The sequence below is a fragment of the Tetrao urogallus genome (genome assembly GCF_951394365.1).
Source record: "Tetrao urogallus genome assembly, chromosome: 2".
Lineage (NCBI taxonomy): Eukaryota > Metazoa > Chordata > Aves > Galliformes > Phasianidae > Tetrao > Tetrao urogallus.
In genome coordinates, this window is record NC_136814.1 from 33,218,740 (window position 1) to 33,239,614 (window position 20,875).

The 20,875-nt window shown below is 41.2% G+C and overlaps 1 protein-coding gene across 1 annotated transcript; it reads left to right on the forward strand.

Moving 5' to 3' along the window:
* Positions 1-219: 219 nt before the first annotated feature.
* LOC306958714 (kinesin-like protein KIF28) lies at positions 220-20,060 on the forward strand (the record flags this gene model as incomplete). The annotated part of the gene is made up of 22 exons (XM_079550306.1): positions 220-372; positions 1,163-1,366; positions 2,312-2,347; positions 3,446-3,670; positions 3,958-4,112; positions 4,602-4,713; positions 5,184-5,251; positions 6,023-6,165; positions 7,200-7,318; positions 8,013-8,103; positions 8,974-9,028; positions 9,404-9,527; positions 10,080-10,249; positions 11,829-11,922; positions 12,643-12,750; positions 14,173-14,447; positions 15,324-15,458; positions 16,102-16,268; positions 16,715-16,773; positions 17,448-17,598; positions 17,822-18,012; positions 19,902-20,060. The coding sequence occupies 22 exons, from the start codon at positions 220-222 to the stop codon at positions 20,058-20,060; spliced, it is 2,994 nt and encodes a 997-aa protein (XP_079406432.1).
* Positions 20,061-20,875: the final 815 nt, after the last annotated feature.

Sequence of the window (20,875 nt, forward strand, 5' to 3'; positions counted from 1 at the left end):
GAAGTATGAGTTTTTTTTCATTAAAAAAGCTCAAGTTGGTGAAAGTATTCAGTTCAAGTTGTAACATGAGGGAGAATTGAAGCAAATCTGTTTTGCTTTTGACAGCCACTAAATCCAGACTAAAACATGACGTTAGTGGATGACTGCTTATATTTTGACACAGCAATTATGATTTTGATACAGAGAGAGAAGGACGCAGGAAGTAGGTGTGTGATTTCTATGGACTCCAACAGTACAAGCATCTATGATCCTAGGAACCCAGGGCACGTGAAAACCTTCACGTTTGACCTGGCCTATTGGTCTCACAGTGGCTTTCTAAAGGATGAGAACGGCATGCTCATCTCAGCGGGATCTAACAGTTATGCAGGCCAGGTAAGATTTTATTCAAGGAGCCAACTAACAGCAGATGTAAGTAATACGCAATTGTAAACCAGCCGTTTATCTTATTTTGTTTTCTTTATTTTCATTGCGATTAACGTTCCAGCTGAGCACTTTGTGCAGGTTTGGCTACCACAATGTAAGAAGGATGTATAACTATCACAAAGTAACCAAAGGAGGGCTATGAAGGTGGTGAAGGGGTCTGTAGGGCAGGCTGTGTGAGGAGCAGCTGAGGCCTCTGGGTTTTCGCAGCCCAGAGCAGAGGAGCTGAAGGGAGGCCTCATGGCAGCTGCAGCTCCTCACAGGGCTCTGGTGACAGTGACAGGGCCAAAGGGAACAGCATGGAGCTGTGTCAGGGGAGGGATAGGTAGGGGTTAGGAACAGGTTCTGCGCCAGAGGGTGGATTGCACAGAACGAGCTGCCCAGGGCAGACGTAATGTTTGCATTTTTGGCGGTCTGGAGTGGAGCACTCGAGAGTGTGGAAAATGATCAACAACAAATGGTCAACAAAATGATCCTTGTGGGTTCTTTCCATCTTGGGACGTTCTGTCATTTTATGAATGCATTTGATTGCTATCTCTCTATTTATCATTTTGAAGCATTATCTACTTTTTAATTACATTTCTTTTCTCTATTCACCTAAGAACTCTCTATTCTTAGGTGTGTTTGTAAATACTGACCATTTGTTTAAACTCTTGAGTAGGGACACTCCTACCAGATAGCAGCACTTGTGTGTGGATTTTCCTGTTCGCCTTTGATGATGGTGTATTTGATCATTTTTTAGAGAGAAGTCTTTCATGATCTTGGCCAAGGAGTGCTGCAGAGTGCCTGGCAGGGTTACAATGCAACTCTTCTAGCATATGGCCAGACCGGCTCTGGGAAGAGCTACTCCATGATTGGGTATGGTGCAAACAGAGGACTGGTTCCCAGTGTGTGTGAAGAGCTCTGCAAAGCAATCCACAGTCAGGAAAAGAACAAGCAGTACCAGGTGAGATTAGCACAAATTGCAATTTATTTCCAAGATCTTTCCAGACTATACTCTAAAGACTTTAAATTCAGATTAGTAAAATTAGAAACAGTGGGTATATGGAACAAATTGCTGTGCAAACTTTAGTGAATCCTATACAAATGTTGAATGAGAAGTTCACAGAATCATAGGGATCAGAGGGACCTCTGAAGATCACCAAGTCCAACCGCCTTGCTAAAGCAGTTCCCTACAGTAATTTGTACAGTAGCTTGTACGTCCACGTGAGTCTTGGATATTTCCAGAGAAGGAGACTTTACAGCTTCTCTGGGCAGCCTGTTTCAGTGCTCTTCTACCCTCAAAGTAAAGAAGTTTTTCCTTCTGTTTGTATGAAACATCCTGTGTTACAGTTTTTGCCTGTTGTCCCTTTTCTTGTCACTGGGCATCACTGAAAAGAGCCTGGCACCATCCACTTGACATGTGCCCTTTAGATATTTGTAAACAATAATAAGATCCACTCAGTCTTCACCAGACTGAACAGTCCTAGGTCTCTCAGCCTTTCCTCATAAGGGTGACGCTCCAGGCCCTTCATCGTCTTTCTGGCCCTCTGCTAGACTTCCTAGAAGCTCCCTGTCACCTTGCCAGCTAATAGTTCTGTCAAAAATTAATGTTTGATCTTAACTATTCTTATCTGGATGCTTATTGAAATGCATCTTGTGATATAGCCTACCTAAGCAACAAGGATTATATATGCAAAGATAAATTAAAAAATACTGGAGAGGAAGCACAGTTGCGATCAAATGTTACATATCTGATAAATAGTTGATTGAATTAAAATGACACAATGGGTTGGGATGAAGGGAGGTTTTGATCCAGGTAACCTGCGTTATTTTTACAATGGGACAAATAAATCCATTCCAAGGATTTTTTTCAAATGCATTTTACCTTTTTTACTTCTTATCCTAACAGATTACTTTCAGCATGCTGGAAATCTATAATGAACAGGTAATGATCTCACTCAGTTCTGTTACTAGCAAATCTTAGTTTTCTGTGTAAATTTATGTATTTTCTGTGTACTTTTTGTTGTCCTTACATGACCCTACTGGGCATGATGACTCATGCATGTGGGCAGTATCTGGGCCCAGCCGCATCTTTTTGCTGTTGAGCTACATGAGGGTCTGGTAGCAGGTCTTCTCAGGTTCATAAGTTATGTTGCTTTCCAGCTACTGGAATGGGACAGTGAGAGGTACACTGGGTATATCTCAGACCAAAACTGGGCTCCTGATACAGCACTGTCCTTTGTAGGAGCCTTGGGAGGAGGGGGGTCACATTTCTCCATACAGTGGCAGTTCAAGGGGAATCTGTGCAGCAAAGCCAGCAATGAATTAGGGAGAAGGCCTTAGCTGCCACCATAGCCCCTTGCGAGCAGCATCCCTGGCTGCTCTGCACACCACTTCTTTTCTCCTTTATGTATTTGGCTGCTTTTTGAAGTAAAAAAAAAGTGATTAAAGAGATGACTTTTTTATTTACATTGTTTTCCTTTCTCTCTTCATGTTATCTTCTTGTACTGGCAGGCATAGGAGATGTTAGCAATTGCAAATGGGTAACCTGTTGGGAAGGAGGTTGTTTTGAAGATGATGTATGTCTCAGAGGATTGCATTTGTAACTTTCCTTCTAAGAGTTATGCATTTTTGCCACTTGTTTGTGAAATTTTTTCCCCTGAGCCATTCTCCTCATTAGTTTAGGGACATCTGGCCAATTTCAGTCAGATTTGATGCAGTGGACAAGAAAGAGAGGGAAAAAATGAAAACACAGGAAAACAAACAGTCCGTCGAATAAGCTTTTTTAAACTTCTCATAACAACTAATTAAATAATTTTGCAGACATCTTAAGTCTCCAGTTGTGAACTTGCAATATAGATTAAACTTTCCTGCAAAGTGGAACTCTTTGGGAATGAGTTTCTAGATGTGGTGAAGCTAAAACAGCTACCACGTGGCCAGCTGTATCCTGTCTTTTTTCTTTTAATTATTCTATCTTTACTAGGAATAATATTTTCTTTTCTTATTTTAGTAGAATATTTTAACTATAAATCTCTCTCCACAGGTAATAGACTTGCTATCTAAGACTAGGAAGCCTGGAGGGCTGAAGATTAGAGAAGACCAGCAGCAAGGTTTTTATGTGGATGGTTTGAAGCTGGTGCCTTGTGATAATTACGCACAGATTGAGAGGTTAATGGATCAGGGGAATAAGATGAGAACAACAGCTACGACCACCATGAATGCCTCCAGCAGTCGATCCCACATGGTTATCACAATCCAATTCAAACAGGTAGCGTGAAGGCACTGCTTCCTCTGTGTTTCTTACCTCTGCTACCACAGAGCAAGTGGGTGAGTATGTGTCAGGTTTCCTCTCCCCAGGTTGCTGGGCCAGCCATGACTGCTTGCAGTTTTGACACACGCAGTTCATCACTGCTGCTCTGGAGTGTGCCAGTGTTGGTAAATAAAACATCACAATGCTCTGAGAATCTGCACAGGGTATCCTTTTCTGTAATTTGATGGTATCTGAAGCACTGATTTGGTGACCTTTCCTTATGTGTTGATGATGTGTTTTAACAGATTTTCCTAGATGAAGCTATCACTAAACAGTCAGTTATCAATCTGGTGGACCTGGCAGGAAGTGAAAGGCAAAAATCATCAGGATCTGAAAAAGACAGATTGAAGGAAGGAACACGTGTAAATCTAAGCCTAACTACACTAGGGAATGTCATCAGGTAGTCAATATTTTTTAATGTCCCTGTCTGTGAGGTAGAAAACAAATTTCTATGTATGAAACAACCTGTCTCTCCATTGAGATCTTCCTTGCCGTGTGGATAGAAGTACTTAATGATAAGCACATGGAAACAAAAATATTTCTTCATTTACTTTGTTGTTTTTCCAGGCTTCATGCCCTGTGAGTGTTTTCTAGGCAGTGGCAGAGGTGAAGCAGCCTGACAGGACCACTGCTCAGTGAGCCATATGTCCAGGCTCTTCTGAAACTCTGAACTGAGCCATTCAGAGCAGTTCTTTTAGTATGAAATTCTTAACAATAAATTACTGAAGTTATGTATGAATGAGAGTTGTTGTTTTTTGGTTTTTTTTTTATTTTCCATAATGCATCTGCTGCAGTATCTGATCTAGCTGTCTTTTATTTCCTAAAATTGCCTTTATATGTACACTTCTGTTGTTTATCCCTTTTTGTTCAACCCTTTATTTTCCTGTAGTGCTCTGGCTGAGGTAGCAACAGGAAAGAAAGTGCTGCATATCCCGTACAGGGACTCAGTGCTGACTAAACTCTTGCAATCTGCTCTTGGGGGGAACAGCAGGACAATCATGGTAAATTGATTCTATTCAATATTTTTTCCCAATTTCTGAGATCATTGTTTGTATTGTGGACCAGATGTTGCATGTTTAACTGAGTTCCTTGTAATATTACCTTTCTTAGTTTAGTGATGATGATGTGAACAGATTTGAGGACATTCTACAACTGTTACTTGTACAGGAACTATTGAAGTATTTCTGAGATTGTTGAGTTGAGCTGCAAGCAGTAGGATTTTGACACCTTAGTTACTTGTTTTTTTGGTTTTTTTTTTAAACCACCTATATTTTCTCATCTTGCCTTTTCATTTCTGGCAAAAATGTTAGAGAGTACATTTTCAGATAGATTTCTAGGACTCTCCGTCTATGTTTCAGGACTTAGCGGTATATTTTCCCATGTGAATCTTTTTCTGATTTTTGGAATTATTTATAATTACTTAAACATCATTCAAAATCTAAGGGCAGTAAATACTTTTATATGCTTGCAGATTGCAGCCTTGAGTCCAGCAGACATCTGCTATGAAGAAACTTTGTCAACCTTAAGATACGCTGAAAGGTGCACTTCTATAATGTTTTCCTCTCTGGTCTTGGTACAAATTGCAGTCAGATGGTTGGGCAAAATGACAGAAGGTACCAATTCTAATTGATCAACGGCTCAGAATGGTGGAGGAGTGAATCTGTGAATAACCTAGAGCAGCATTTTAGGAGATTATTTTTCATTCTTATTCATGAATAACACATTTTTTAAAAACTGAATTGTATGACAAAGGAAGCTATTTGTTTCCCTCAGTCTCTCTTCTGAAGTAGGTGGCTCCTGTTCTCCTCCTTTCCTTTCTCAGACTCAGGACTGGAAATCTCTCTTTGCAATCTTTTCAGTTGGGCTTTGTCTGCAGCTCAGAGATCTTGCTCCCACAGCAGTCTGCCTGCCAGCAGGTGTCAGGAGTGGGAGATTTATTATTCCCAGCGCTTCAGTTCTGCTGAGCAGAACTTCAGTTCTGCAAGCAGCTGAATTGCTTTCTCGTGTGCATGATAGGGTTAGATGGAGAAGGGGAGGATTGTACTGGGCTGGCAGGGGCAAAACCAGAGTGGTAGCTCTGTGATTGCTGTAGCAGTAGGAGAGAGCATGTCAGATGCTTTCAGCCCAGGGGCAAATTTTCCATCAGATTCTTTTTAGCTTCTAAAGTTCCAGAGCTGCATGAGATATTTCTGAACAGGGAAAATAACAAAAGAGGGAGAAAAAAAGCCATGTTTACCAAAAAATCTTGTCCCTTGCTGAGACCGTGGTTTTGTTTTTGTTTTGTCTTTTATGTGTTTTCATATTGAAAAGGGCAAAAAAGATCAGGAACAAAGCAGTGGTAAATGCAAGCCCTACCAAAAAGCTGATAAGAGAGCTGAAAGCTGAAAATAACAAACTATTGTCCAGAATGGCTGAGTTCGGGAGCGCAGGGAGAACGATATCTGATGAAGCACGTATGTATTTCAGCATAAATACAGCTACAGGTAACGAATAGATTTTGAGTTCCCAAAACGCTAGTAGACCTTTTTTGGTAACCTGTGATGTGGAAGCAGTACAGTGGGAACTAAGCTGACATAGGTCCACAGGTGAATTTCTTAAAAATTGATGTCATTTTGTCAATTGGTGTTTGTATGAGGAGCTATGAGATATGGTATAGTGGCTTGTGGTAGCAAGGGTAATGGGAGGATGCTTGGACTTAGATGATCTCGTAGGTCCTTTCCAACCTTTGATTCTATGATTCTATGAATCAGAGGGACAGAGGCAGTCCAAGCATTTATAAAATGCTGACCCCGCTGTACCATTCCAAGTAGTTCAGAATCACAAGCTGAGATGTGGGAAGAGAAGAGGACACAAAGTGTTGGAGGCCTGTATTAACCCTGACAGGAGGATGTGTGCGGGTAGCAGCCCTCCTCTGTCTGATTAGGACTCTGTGTCCCTGAGACTTGAGAATGGCACCTGCCAAACACCTTGTCCTAGATGGGCAGCCCCACAAAGGGCACGCTCTTCTTGCACCCTCAGTTCACCCTCTGCTTTGTTTAGACAGCCTAACAGCACCGTTGTATTTCTGCCTCTTGGTTGTAAGCAGCAGTTGATAGCTGTGATATGGGCTGTTTTTTTCCCCCCAGACATTATCAAAACAGATGCTGCTTTAAAAAAATAATTTAAAAAAACGTTAGCTCTGCCTTTGAGAAAGAGTCCCTGCTTTCATTTGCATCCCTGGTGCAGGAACATGCCGTTGCTCACAGTCAGACCCCTTATCGGGTGTTGATGGTTTGCTCAAGGTGAAAGCCTCAAACAAGTCTAAATAAGGACACAACAGCAACAGGCGGGGGTGGAAAGTATTTCAGCTTTAGGGATTATAGCAAGGTGAGAATAGACAAACATCAGAGCTAAGAGAAGAGATGGAAGCACGCAGTCGACTGGTATCTGCAAGTTCTTTTGATGAGGTTTCACCTGAGACACCTAGGTTCAAGCTGTTTCTCTTCAGCAGAGCTGCAACTGCTGGCTGAGAGTGAGGGGCGGCCACGGAGCACACAGATGACATGGGAGGCTCAGCTGGAAGAGGCCCGGCAGGAGTGGGAGCAGCAGTACTCTGCTATGACGCAGGCCAGTGTCCCAGCATCATGGTTCCAGATGCCTTAAACTCCAGTCTTTTTAGTTTGATGTTTTTTCCTGTCTTGTAATCTTTAAGATTTGTCCACATGCTTCAGATAAGTTCATACACTTCTCTGCCAGCAATGCCCCAACACAACCTTCTTTTTAGCTTGGGAAAACTAATGATAATTTAGTCCTTGGTTGTGGCTCCACGATACCATATTGAATTTTGCGTGAGTTAAGATAACAGAGTAGTCTGTCTGCTTCTACCACCAGTTGTACATTATAGCTTCTGACTTTTAGTTTGCAGTTTTAAGGAATCATTACTTAAATAAAATGTGTCAGTGAATGCACTGAGCTATGTCAAGTTAACTCTGATTTGTGTCATTTCAGAGTCCTCGACAAAAAGAACTGAAGATTTTCCCTTTAAAGCCAGTTATATTATAAACTTGGAGGCTATGAATATGTATCAGAATGCAATCCTCTTCAGTGTTTGACATTTATATTTGGGGGAGGGGAGGAATGTTCTCAAGTAAACTGCTGTATGGTGATTTTTCTTGTTAAAAAAAAAAAAAGCAAAAAACCACACACAAAAAAAAACAAAACCAAAAACACCCAAAACTGGACCTCTACGTGTAACATTAGCTGTTATTTCAAGCTTTCAGATTCACCCACTGAAATTATATATTTCTCAATTCTTGCACAGGAGAGGTGGATGATGGAGAAGTTCCCATATCTCCTGAATATCAATGAAGATCCTCAGCTTTCATGGGTTCTCAAGCATTTCATTCAGGATGGTAAATGTTTTTTAAAGTCCTGAAGTCAACATATTAATAGTGTTTTCTGTGCTTCCACTCTGACATAACAGACTAGTCACACTAGGAAATTCAACTGTTTGAGTCAGGATTATTTTCTTTATTCCTTAAGCTCTTAGCAACTTTTTTCACTATTAAATATGTGCTCCTTTGGAGATTTGAGCAAGCTGAGGAATTTTACTGTGAGAAGTGTTTCTATTGCAAAAAATGCTATGATGCACTAGAGAAATAAGTCATTTACAATAGAAAAGTAAGTCATAACATCCAAGTCTGTTGGATGTTGTCCACTTCTTCCCCTAAGAATGTTAATTTGAAAATATGAGCCCTCATTTTGCTAGCCAATGATCCAACACTAACCATGTTCCTCCTGCCTTCCTCCTTATTGCCTGAGCATCCACTCCTGTGTAGGCTGTTATTTGCTGGTTTTTCCCCTGACTTAGGGCTACAGTTAAAAGAAATAAGATATGATATTTGTGGATCTGGTACATGGGGTATTTAGTCTGGATGTGCTTCTCCATCATTTGCTGATAGTGTAGCCCAGGAGTTACTGAGGGCTCCCAGATACATTTGTAATTATTTTTATGCATTGACCCAGAGGCCACATGGAGTAAATCCTTTTTGTTTCTCATGATCGAGTCTTGTCTCTAAAGAGAGAATAACTGACTATATTGTCATATTCAAGTAGTAACACTAGGGTGAAAGGCATAGCTCTTCAATTGCTTTTCAAAGAAGAAAAGATAAAAAGGAATGCAAAAAACTTCAGCACTCTTTACATATTGGTGTGTAAACTGCATACAATTTATATTGGAAAATGCCTCTTTCTTTTTTTTTTTTTTTCTTTTTTTTTTTAAGGTACTTGTGATGTTGGTCAATCAGCCTCAAATGCTATAATCCTAAGAGGTTTGGGGTAAGTACGCTAACGAATAGAAAACAAGAAATTTGCTATTGTGATCCTCTTGCTTTTTGGAGTTCTTTAATTTTTATTTTTATTACATTTTCTTAAATAAAATAAAAACTGCATAAACATGGGACATGATTATTTTGAACTTTTTATGGGAAGTGAAAGGCTGTAGCATATGACTAATGAGCTGCTTATGTTTCTAGGAACTGCCATTCTTGTAATGGCAAAGATGTGAAGCCAAATGGGCACTCAGAACAAAGCCCCTCTGCCTCTTGAGTGGCAGCCCAAATGTATCATCTTTGAAATTATGATTTAGTGTTCTATGATGGTTCTCAAATTGAAAACAAGAAGTGAATCACAAGAAAATTTAACGTCTTTCAGCATTTTGGACAAACATGCAACGTTTACAAATGCTGATGGCAGAGTTACCCTGGTGCCATGGGATAAGTGCAAGGTTGTTGTGAATGGAGTGACCATCACAGGGGAAACAGAGCTGCAGCACTCGGTGAGTATCTTCTTTGAATATAAAACTCTGAAGGGAAAAAACACAAATCCAAACCAAAGGTTTAGAATGAGCATTGTGTCTTCCAGCAGAATCTAAGGGAAGGTAAATTTTGTTTACTTATTCATTTAAAATCAGTCCAATGAAGCAGTCTTGCTCTGAAGGACATCAGAATCTTTGTTCTGCTTCAGAATGACTTTTTTGGTACAGATGCAGATAACTTCTGTGCCCTTCTTGTGGAAGTCTTAAGCAATTTCTTGTTTTTAATCATTAGCCCAAAATCACATGCACATATCTACATGGTGAACACAACAGACCTGAATCAACAGGCATCAAATGAATCTTAGCTGGGTCCATGCTCACCTCAAACAAAGGCGTAGTTAATCAGTCCTTGCCAGAGGACTTTGTGGAAATAATAACTCTTACTGTACTTTGGTGAAGGTGTAGTCTGTTCTTCTTTCACAGAAGAAGAAATCCACTACTGACCACTGAATGCGGTGACACTTGACATGTTGTATCCCTGACTTTGGGGCATCCTTTGTCTAAACCTTTCAGGATCGTGTTATTTTGGGATCGAACAGCACTTACCTCTATGTCGGACCACCTGCACAAAGAACAGAGGAGGACCTGAGCAGATATGACTACGATTTCTTTCAATCTGAGTTGGCAGCAGCGGAAGGTTTCGGTGTGGATAAACTCGGTAAGCATCACTGCTTGTGCATGGGGTGACCTTATTCTGGGGGACTCACGTTTCATCACCTTGGATCATGTGCAGACATCTTCCAAATCTGCCTTGTCCTTCTGCACCTCGCACACTGTTCTTGCTGTGGGCTGGAGATTGTGCAGTGCTTTGCATGGAAGCAGACATGAGTCATGCTAATTGCTTGATACCTATCTACTGCTTGCAATAGAAAGAGAACTGTATTTTGTTTAAGTTTCTTTTACAAGTTTGAATGTTGTTTCATGAAGGCTTGTCTAGTAGCTGTTACTTGTTTATACTGTTGTGTTCCTAAATAGTAATGTGTGCATTTGCCCTTTGTCTCAGAATGAGACTTTCCTGCAAGCCATTTTAATATTTTTAGTCCAGTAAAATGTTTGATTTGTAAATATGAAATAGACAATCCTAACATCCAGAGAGTATTTACTGTAGATATGCCACATTCAGGTACTTATCATTCTTAAAGAAACTGGGGCTGCGTGTTGTTTGTAATTGTGTGCTAATCTGCCCGACCATTTTGAGTTATTAAGTGGCTCTCAGATTTCTCTCTTAGTTACTCCATCCCCACAGAAGCATGCAGTAGTTGTTCAGCACCAGAGAGCAGTCGGTATAATCATGCTGCTGCCTCCAGATATTTGTCTGAGATGCAACCCAGTGCCTGTGATGAGTGGCTCTGGGAAAGCTGAGGGCACACAGAGGACTTAGTTAAGATGCCTGATGCTCCATGGCATTGCTCTCACTCGCACAGTGAGGGGTGCAGTGAATGCTTATCTGAGCACCTGGGTGTAACTGGCTGTTCTGAGGGAATCTTGTGCCTCATGTTCAGCTGTGTCACCAAAGCTGTAGGTGTTCAGTCTGGGCTGAGCCAGTTCTCCAAATATACGTACAGCAAAATCCTCTGCCTGAAGCCCACTTTCTAATAGGATCCCTGGAGTGTGTCCAGAGCAGTGAAGCTGCAGAGGGTTTGGTGCACAAGGCTTTTGGGGAACGGCTGAGGAAACTGGGCATGTTCAGTCTGGAGAAGAGGAAGCTCAGAGGAGACATTATTGCTCTCTACAAATGCCTGAAGGGAGGTTGCAGTGAGCTGGGGGTCAGCCTCTTCTCCTAGATAAAATGATGGACAAGAGGCCTGAAGTTGTTCCAGTTCAGGTTGGATATTAGGAGAAACTTCTTAGAGTGGTGAGGTACTGGAACAGGCTTACCAGGGGAGGTAATGGAGTCACCATCTCTGGAGGTGTTCAAGAACTGTGGGGCACAGAGAGACATGGGTTAGAAGGCATCATAGGGATGGGTTGGTTGTTGGACTAGATAATCTCAGTGGTCTTTCCAACTCTAATGATTCTGTGATCAGCTTTTTAGTCTGATTCTGGAAGTGAGCTCTTGCACTGCCCCTCTCCCTATGGGACATGAGCAGGCTGGATGCTGGATGTCCAGCTTGGGGAAGGGCAGTGGCATTGACAAGGGGCTTCTCATTGTTTTCTGGCTGAGAACAAGTGCCCCTCTAAAGCTACCTGCAGGGGTTGGCAGCCTACTCACCTCTCCTGTTCATGTCCTCTTGAAGGCACTGTGAGCGGTGGGCAGGACAGAGCAGATCCCAGCATCCTGGCTGTATTTCATGACTACATCAAGCTGATGCCACTGGTGGAGGAGGTGAATCAGATGAGCCAGGAGCTGAGGAAGGTGAGAAGGGCTTCTCCCTGGCTTCTGTGGGTCATACTTGTTTTGCACATTACTGAGCATGAATAGGAAGAATTGTAAGAGCATCTCCCTTTGCTTTTGGGCTTCCACTTGCTCCATTCTTTCGCTTTCCCAATCTCCCCCACCATCTCATGGGCAGAGAGTAGACATGGGGTAAATGTGAATCTGGGAGTGCAGGCTGCCAGCAGTGTTTCAGGACCACTGTGCTGTATAAATATGCAAACAGTGGCGGATTCTGTACTTTTTAGAGAACAAGAGGTCCAAGAAGGGAGAATTCCTCCTCATGCTTGTTCGTAACTTTGGAATAATGAGATAGATCCAAGGACAATCTAAATGGACAATAATAACTTCTGAGCATTTAAACTAACTATGTAGCTTCTGGAGAAGTTTCCTGAAGAAAAATGGGAATACAATGATTAGGATGAAGATTCTGCTTTCTCTGTGCAACCTCATGGCAGAGTGCTTTGTCAGTACTATGTCAGTGGGGGAGGTAAAGGAAGCCTCATTCCGAATGGATTTCAAACATTTGAAATAGCAGGGATGTCAAATCCAAGCACTGCAGAAATTTTGTGGTTAGAATTTCTTCTTTAAGTAGGATCATGTAAATCTCTGGTATTGCTTTTAAATGAAAATATTGCTAACTTGCATAACTGAAGGTATCTTGGGTATGAATGTGCTGAGTAAACTTTTTTTAATTAATAGGACCTCAAATTTGAATTGAAGGTGAAAAATCTGGCCTTATCAGACTCCAGAGGCCATGACCTACAAAAGGAAATAACAGTAAAAGTGACACATGAAACTACACAGCAGGTAAGAAGGCAGAACAAGTCAGCCTGATGTGCTAAGAAAAGGCTTAAAGAGAAGATAAAGAATATGTGTGCTGCATGCTCATTCTTGTGGAATCCTTGCAGTACTGTGCTGTGCCCTAATGGAGCTTTGCTCTTCTCCTCTCCCACTCTTTGATGCCCATTTTCTGTACCACCATACATGAATTACTCTCTTCCCAAGCCATTGCTGGATCTATTTGCTTCTCAGAAGGAACCGATGTACTGCTTGCTCATGGGACAGCCATTCTCCTGGGTAGCTTGTATTATGTACAGGAGATACCTGAGGTGTATTAATTCTTCTCCTAAATGGCTGATCTGCCCTGGCATTTCTGTGTACGCTTGGCCACCTTCAAACTCTCTGTTGCCGAACTTCTCAACAGGGGGTGCTCCTGTTGGAGCAAAACAGGCACATTTGACACGTATCAGGGCAGGGAGAACCTGTTGGAGAACCTCACAGTGAAGGCACTCACTGCCAAGATCTCACTTATCTTGGGTCTCGGTGGCCACTGGTGAGCACCAGGTCGCATCCTTGTCATTGAAACCCCTTCAGCTCTGCTGCTCAACTGCAGCTGATCATTGGCTGCTTAGCAACCATGCTTTACCTTTTAAATATTGGAGGAGGGAGCTTTATTAGTCTGTTCTAAAACAAGAGGTTTTTCTCCACTGATGGACAAAGAAAAGCAATTTTATATTTTCACTTCACGTATTTAATAGCACACTCATAATTGATTACACATTCTAATTCGTGAATTGTCAGCTTACAGGAATATTTGATAATGTAACTTATCCTCATTTTGCCATCATCAATGTCCATTAATCTTTCAAACCATCAAAGCTGCAATGTGTAATGCTGTTGCTTTCTTGTGAAAGCATTTCCAGTTGTTCTTGCATAAAATTAGCCTCTACCAAGCTTAGGTCATAGAGGCCATGCTCTTATTGTGTTCTTTAAAAACATAGTGATGGAACCAGGAGGAGCCTAAATCCACGCAGAGTGATTTATTTAGATTTTCAGTAGTAGTTGTAAGAGCAAATAATATTTAAGCTGGAAGCAAAGGAAAATAAGGCCAAGTGAAAATTATCTTAATGCAGAAGAAACAAATTAATGAGCAATACTGGTTGGGCTGAAAGGAAAATGAAAGGTAGTTGTATTCTAATAAATCTCTGAAATCTCCATTCTACACAATCTATGATCTCTCCTTGGAGCAGTCTTAAGCCCCACACTTTTTTATTGTGGGTGAAAGTTCCGTACACATGTCTGTAACAAAAATCTCCTCCATTCTGCTGTGTTTATATGAACTTCGAGGTAGCTTGGTGATACATAGGTCATGTATGACATTGGTCATACATAAATAGGTGGAGGGGTGTCTTACTGTTTGTGTCCGTGACTGAGTCACTTCATTCACAGGTGTGGGTATGGTCGAAGGCCAAGTTCATTAACAGGAAGTTCCTAATGGAGGAGCTTTACCAGCGCTTTCTGGAAGGGGAGAACCCAGCTGTGAATCAGGACAGCGATCCCTTCTGGGACCCGGTGGAAGCTGTCCATGTGGGATCTGCACATGTTTGGCTGCAGGCACTGGCGTACCGCATGAGGCTGGAGGAACGGGCTGAACTGCTCAACTCTGAGGGACTGGAAGAGGCTGTCGTTCTGATAAACCTGTTTCCGTGCTTCAGTGATGGGAGGTAACCATCCGCAACCTCTGTCCTGAAGTCTGTTGGTTGTTCTTTGTTAAGGGAACTTGGGAAGTCCACCTGCTGAAATGCTTAACTGGGAATAAAAGCTGGAAATGATGAGCACAATGAGGAAGAGGGAGACAGATCTCACTGGTCTAAGTGAGTGCAGATCAGCTCCAGATTCATTAGATAATATGATGGGCAGTCAGTAGAAATTTCTGTCTTTGCTGAATTGCTCTGGAGGATCCCAGGAACTGAGTTTCTGACAGTCTCAGCCCTGCTGCCTGACAGCTGTGTCCCTGTTCCCAGATGGATCTGGCATCTCACAGGATGGCCAGAGCCAGATAGTCGTTCTGCAATGTCTGCAGTAAGGTTGATATGCCAGCACCTAGTCCTTACGTCCTTCCTTTACACCGGGAAATTTGCAAGCTAGCATATCACACTGAGTTGCTTTTAGTTCAGGTGCATTACGGTCAACATTGAGGCTCCTTCACTTGAGGGAGGAAATAATTATGTGGCAAAATACATTTGGGTTAGTCCTCCTCTGTTTTGAATGGTTCTTGTGTCCATATTGTCCTTCTGGGCTTCTTTGTTTTCTCTTTCAAGCACTGCTGTTTTGTGTATCATGACATCTGATAATGAAGGTTACATTGCTATCTTGGAGATCTGCAAGGGGATTAAAAAAGAACCAACAACACAGCACGCCAGCTGTCACATAAACCTGGCATTTTGTTTGCTGCTAAGGGGTAATTATCCACATGTTCATGTCACATAACAGCAGCTCTCCTTTCTAACCCCAGCGTCCCCTTCCTTTCTGTTATCACCCGTTTGGTGTTGATCGATGACCTAGGTCACTTACACTGAGCTGTTCCTTTCTGTTGGCAGACTTTTCGGGGAGGACGAGATGGTCATTGATCCGCTGGAGCTGCTGGAAGGAAGGGTTGATTTCCAGATTCACATTGCAGAGTGCCTTGGGGTCAAATGGCTGCGAGGTGCTGTGGGAAGAGGCATTCAGATCGGGTATTGTGTTGCACCACTTCCCTGCCACATCAGCATAATGCCACTTTGTGCTTTTGGTGAAACTGACAGCGCGTTTAGCCTTGCTCCTTTGGAAGTCGTGAGCCCATATAACCTATTATCTGTTAAGCTTGAGTCTTTGAGCTGCAGTAAGAATTTAACCTTGAATCTAAGAAACTACAGAAGGTATGTCGTGTTGGCCTAAAAAAATCACTCCCATTTTTAAAAACTTTGTGTTGAAAAGGATTTTCATGGCTTTGTTATCCACAGAGAAATGGCTGGGGTGGAGCTGGAGAAATGCCCCATGGATTACTGAATAGAATGGGCAGAAAGCTGGAGATCTCAGGGCAAACGAAGAAATTATGAATATTTTAAAGATTTGTGCATTTTTTTGACAGCGTGCCACACTGCTCCTGTCAACACAATAAGTACTGAACATTAATAAAGTACGGTAATATTTCCACATGTCCTGTGGGTGCTGAATGACTGCACAGGGCACTTTATTAAGCAGGAAAGAAGAGCTGACCTTGAAATGCTACAGTAATTGTTGCTGCTCAACTTCTGTGTCTGTTTTAATAGCTGGCCTTTTCAGAGACCAAATTGGGTTTTAATTAATTTTTTTTATGCTTGCATTTTATGTCTTTAGGTATAGAGTTTATGATCTTCCCCGGTGCTTATACACAAAGCCTGTCTGGGAAAGCGTCAATCTGAAGATAGAAGAAACAGTCCATTTCTCAGCTCTAAAAGCTTCCTATGAATTTCTGAATTATTTACAGAAAAACGCTTTAATTGTTGATTTATGGGGCCTCCAAGGTATTTCTTTCCAAATTTTTCACTTTTGTAAGTTGTACGTTACGTATTTCATATTCAGTGATGGTTTGGAGATAGAATCAGACCATGCTGTCCATAATTATGGATGCAGAACTGTTTGCTTGGTGGATGAACAGCTCAGTTATTTGCACTTTTCAGTAAAATATTAATTTGGGATATGAAAAATGGTTAGTGACTTCCTGATTTCATTTTAAAATGAGGATGCTGACCTCCAGCTTGGTTGAAGTTTTAAGGAAAAGGCTCTCTGTCGTGAATTCAGAGCTTAAGAGGAGACTTTTTTTTTCCACCTTAAGTATTGCACACAATGTTCAGTAAGGGCACCAGCAGCAGAGAACATGTGCTGGCTGAGCCCTGAGCGCGCTGTCTTTACTCTGCTGCAGAAGGTTGCATGGAGATGGACTCCTCACTTGATGGCCTTTTGCTCACAGCTGAGGGCACCGTTGTGATTGATAATCCCAAAGATTTGACTGCAAGCCATGCTGGTCTGGTAAGTGTACTTACTGACACCACTTTCTGAGAAGCCCACTTGTTTTTAATGGGAATATGCAACAAGCAAGGGCTGCAGGGATGCATCTGATTGAGCAGAGCACAGTGCTCTGTTATACATGCTGAGTGTTCCTAATGTACCACTCTAGAGCACTGTTTGGGCTGACAGAGCCTGGCAGGGGGCTGAGAGTTACTACACAGCTGAGCTGCTCAGTACACATTTGCTGGAGCACCACAGTGCATCATTATGTATTTTTTATGTATTTGTATTTCTCTGTGTATAAATACAGATGTATGTATTTATATATGTAAATACATACAGACATTCAGAAAGAGATGATACAGCTAAATTACCCTAGTAGTTGCAGAAATTCTTTTGCTGCTTTTTTGCTAGTGAAATTCTATGACAACGGGACATCAAACATTGACTTTTCAGTTGGAGAAATAATAAATGAATGTTTATTTAAAGGATTAGTAAAACTAGCGAAGGAAAAAATGTCCATCTGAAGCCACTGAAAAATTTGTTTTCAAAATTCAATATCCTGAAGAACATTCCATTACCCCATTGGAACATCCATTTATCTACATACAAGTACTTTTGATAGACAGAATGAATAAAGATTTGGTGATAATTAATTGAACTGCAGTTTTCTAAACAAAAAAACACCACCACAGGATGCAGCTATGGAAGTGCCTGAACTCTACCGGAAACTGCTGCAGATGGAACAAGAGACAGAGCTGCTGAGGGAGCTCAACAGAGCTTTAAGAGAAGAAAATGCTCTTCTTAAAGACAAACTGAAGAAATGGGACGTGGGACATCGTGAAAGTCAGTGCCCATCACAAACTGTCTCAGTATTGCATGCTTTTGCTACAGTTCTTCCTTACCCGCACTGCTCCAGGACGTAGACTGTACAGGAAGTTAATTGATATCTCACTGGCATTCCTTTTCCTCTGACAAGGAAATTAGCTTGCTACTTTCAACGACGATAAATTCAGAACTGATTTATCACTTTTAGTTTATTAATAAAATGTAATCTTTTCTATTTTAGAGAAGAAATCTGAGTCACCTACCAAGGTGATTAAGGTGATGAAGCAGTCTGAGTCATCAAGAGATGCTGAAGAGATGTGCAGCCATCGGACCAGGTGTGATGCAGAACTTGCCAAGGCCCTTAAGACCTTCTATCAAAACATGAGTGTAGTCAGACAGCAGTTCCTTCAGCTGAAGCATTCCAGGCCATCAGTAAGTCCGTTTATTGCAATAGTTTAAGCATCTGAGGCTGTTCTTCAATTCTAAAGAATTTTGTCTTAAAAACTTGAGGAATTTGAAAATGAAGGTATCACAGAGTCGCAGGATTGTTGAGGTAGTGCTACAGTAGGCTTCCTACTCTGGAGAGAAACTCATTGTTTCCATGTGTTTTGAACAGGACCAGAGGTACTGTCTAGGCCTGCAGACTCTGTAGTCTGACTTGCAGGTTAAAACCAAGAGAGCTGAACAAACTTAAATGGGCGTGTTGCTACAGAACTGTTTGCCTACCAGGGAAGCCATGCTGTAACCAAGCGTGTTGTGTATCTACTTGGTGCTTTTGGGCTGTTATGCTGTCATCATCTTGTTCATAAAGTTGCTTCAGAATGATGCAAATTGGCTCCTCGACCATGGTTGGCTCACTATTCAGCAAATCTTCCAGATTGCTTGACAACGAAGCTATTATTTACTCAAGCTGGCAAGGGGAATTCATTGTGTAATATTGGCTTTCTCAGCATGACCTTTTAGCAAGTGTTGTAACTCTTCCTGTTACTTCTCAACAGCCCCATCTCTTGCCAGTAACACTGTATTGTTCTGATTTTTCCTTCTCTATATAACCTTCAGTTATGCAGGGTAAGAAAATCTCATAAACTGGTGTATTATCTTACGGTTTTCACCACTTAAGGTTTCTCTGCACAGAAACAGAAACACCTAAACATGAGTTTGCTTTGGTCCATTAAGTATTTAGCCTAAAACACGGCTCGGAGTTGGAGAGCCATCCCAACTTCCATCAGTCATTTGAGCAAGCTTGTATTGAGTACTGTAAATCTGCATGCATAAACACAGGCTAGGACATTTCTTTAGGAAACATTTGTAACAACTTTTTGGGCCTTTAGACTGTTGTGAACTGTTATCACCCAGGGCAGAAAGCAACAGTGGCTTAGAACCTTACCTGAGGAAAAAGCTGTTCATGTGATTGTCGGGGGGAAGGGAAAGAAATAAAACACACAGTAAACCAATATCTACTACTTTGCTCAATGTAATATTCTAAGCACAGTAGTTCTGGCATCTGAGTTAGGAGTGGCATGATCTGAACTTTAATCCAACAACTACTTTAGGCCTTGACAGTATTAAAGAACACATAACATGTTTCTTTTGTTAGTAGCTGATCATTATTGCCTCTTACTGTGGCCTAATTTGCAGCTTACAGAATCACAGTGCATTGTTAGTATAACAGCTGTGGAGATGCTGATCAAAGTTTTTGATCTCATACTAGGAGACTTTAATTATAGAGCAGACGTATTTCTTCAGATCTTGGTATATTTTTTTTTCTGCAACTGAAGAACAAAATTGTGTATCAACAAAGATATTAGATGCTTACAGGCTATTTATTTCTAAAACCCGCTGCTCAATTTTGGGTTGCTTAGGAGCAAGGCTGCTTGATGGACAGCTCAAGGACAATACATGTTGTCAAGTCACAGGAGCTCTTCTGTGCCTACATTAAAAATATATAGCCACTAGGTTAAAGTTAGCTAGGAAGCTAATACATAGCCCTTCAGATGTAAGTGGCTGGTGTCCAACCTTACTCCTTTAGATGTTGCTGCCAGGAGACTGAGAGGTGTAATTCATCTGGCCTGGATAAAGAGCAAAGCTGTACTCCCAAGCACATCCTTTCAGCTGTGGTACATGCTATTCTTGGCAAAATAACATGTAATTATGATCCTAATTTTAGTTTTTGAACCTGTAGTAGTTTGTCCTACCATTTGTCTCCCTTTTACTCAGTTACCATAAGTTAACCCATGAGACCTTCAGGTAGCCTTTGGTGTATAAGTAAAAAAATGACATGAGAGTTGAGCCAACTAATTTCTTTTATTATGTTTTAGCAGGAAGAGAATTTGCAGGTGCTACGTCTTTTTACAGAGACACAGTCACAAATGATAAGTGATTTTGGCCAACAACTTGAGTCTGCAGTTTATAAGCTGAAAAGCGATGTTGCTCTTATAGTTAAGAAGAAGCGAGAATACACAGCATACAGCAAACCTTGAGGATCCCTTTCTAGGAATACATTGAAGTGCACGTGAGTTTTCAGTTTGTCTCTAAGTTCTGTCTCAAGCATTCTATGTACAGCATAGTCAAGGCAGCTTGTTTGCTTATGATGTCACTCGTTACAAATCTGTTTCAGCCTAAGACTAAAACTTGTAAGATTTATGAAATACTTCATCTGCAACAGTGCTCTGATCTCAACATGTTGTATCACTGGGGAAAAAAATGCTGTTATATATTATTAAATGTACATAGACTAGAAAAAAAATATTTTGCTAGATGTATTATCATTCAACCACAAAGAATCAGATGTAGACTCATGAATGGTAATTTAATAATTACAAACAAATGTGGAAAGTTGTTCCAGCAATTTAAGTAATTTGAGTAAGTAATTTAATTTCTCAGTTACTATACTGACAAGGCCACTACTAGAAATAGTCATACTGTAAATACATCTTTCTTGATACTGTCTTGCATACTGCACACGTTCTTCTAGAATGACTTGTCAGTTGAAATTGCAATTGGTCTTCAGCTCACTATACTGACAAACTTTGTGCTTTCTGTTTTTTAGTATGGCAAGCTAGTAAGGCTGAAAAGTCAACAAACCTTAAGACAGCAGTACAGATCTTTAGAATAATACAGCAAAAAGACAATTCTATTCCTCAAACCTGAGGAGAAAAACTACTTTTATTTGACTATGGGTAGTAAGGCTTTCAAAGTAGTAACACCACAAACTAATAGTGCCTATCCCAAACAGACATGAGGAGTAACTAGCAGTTTCCTCTGCTAAGGCACTTGATAGCCAGGGCCTGCCTGC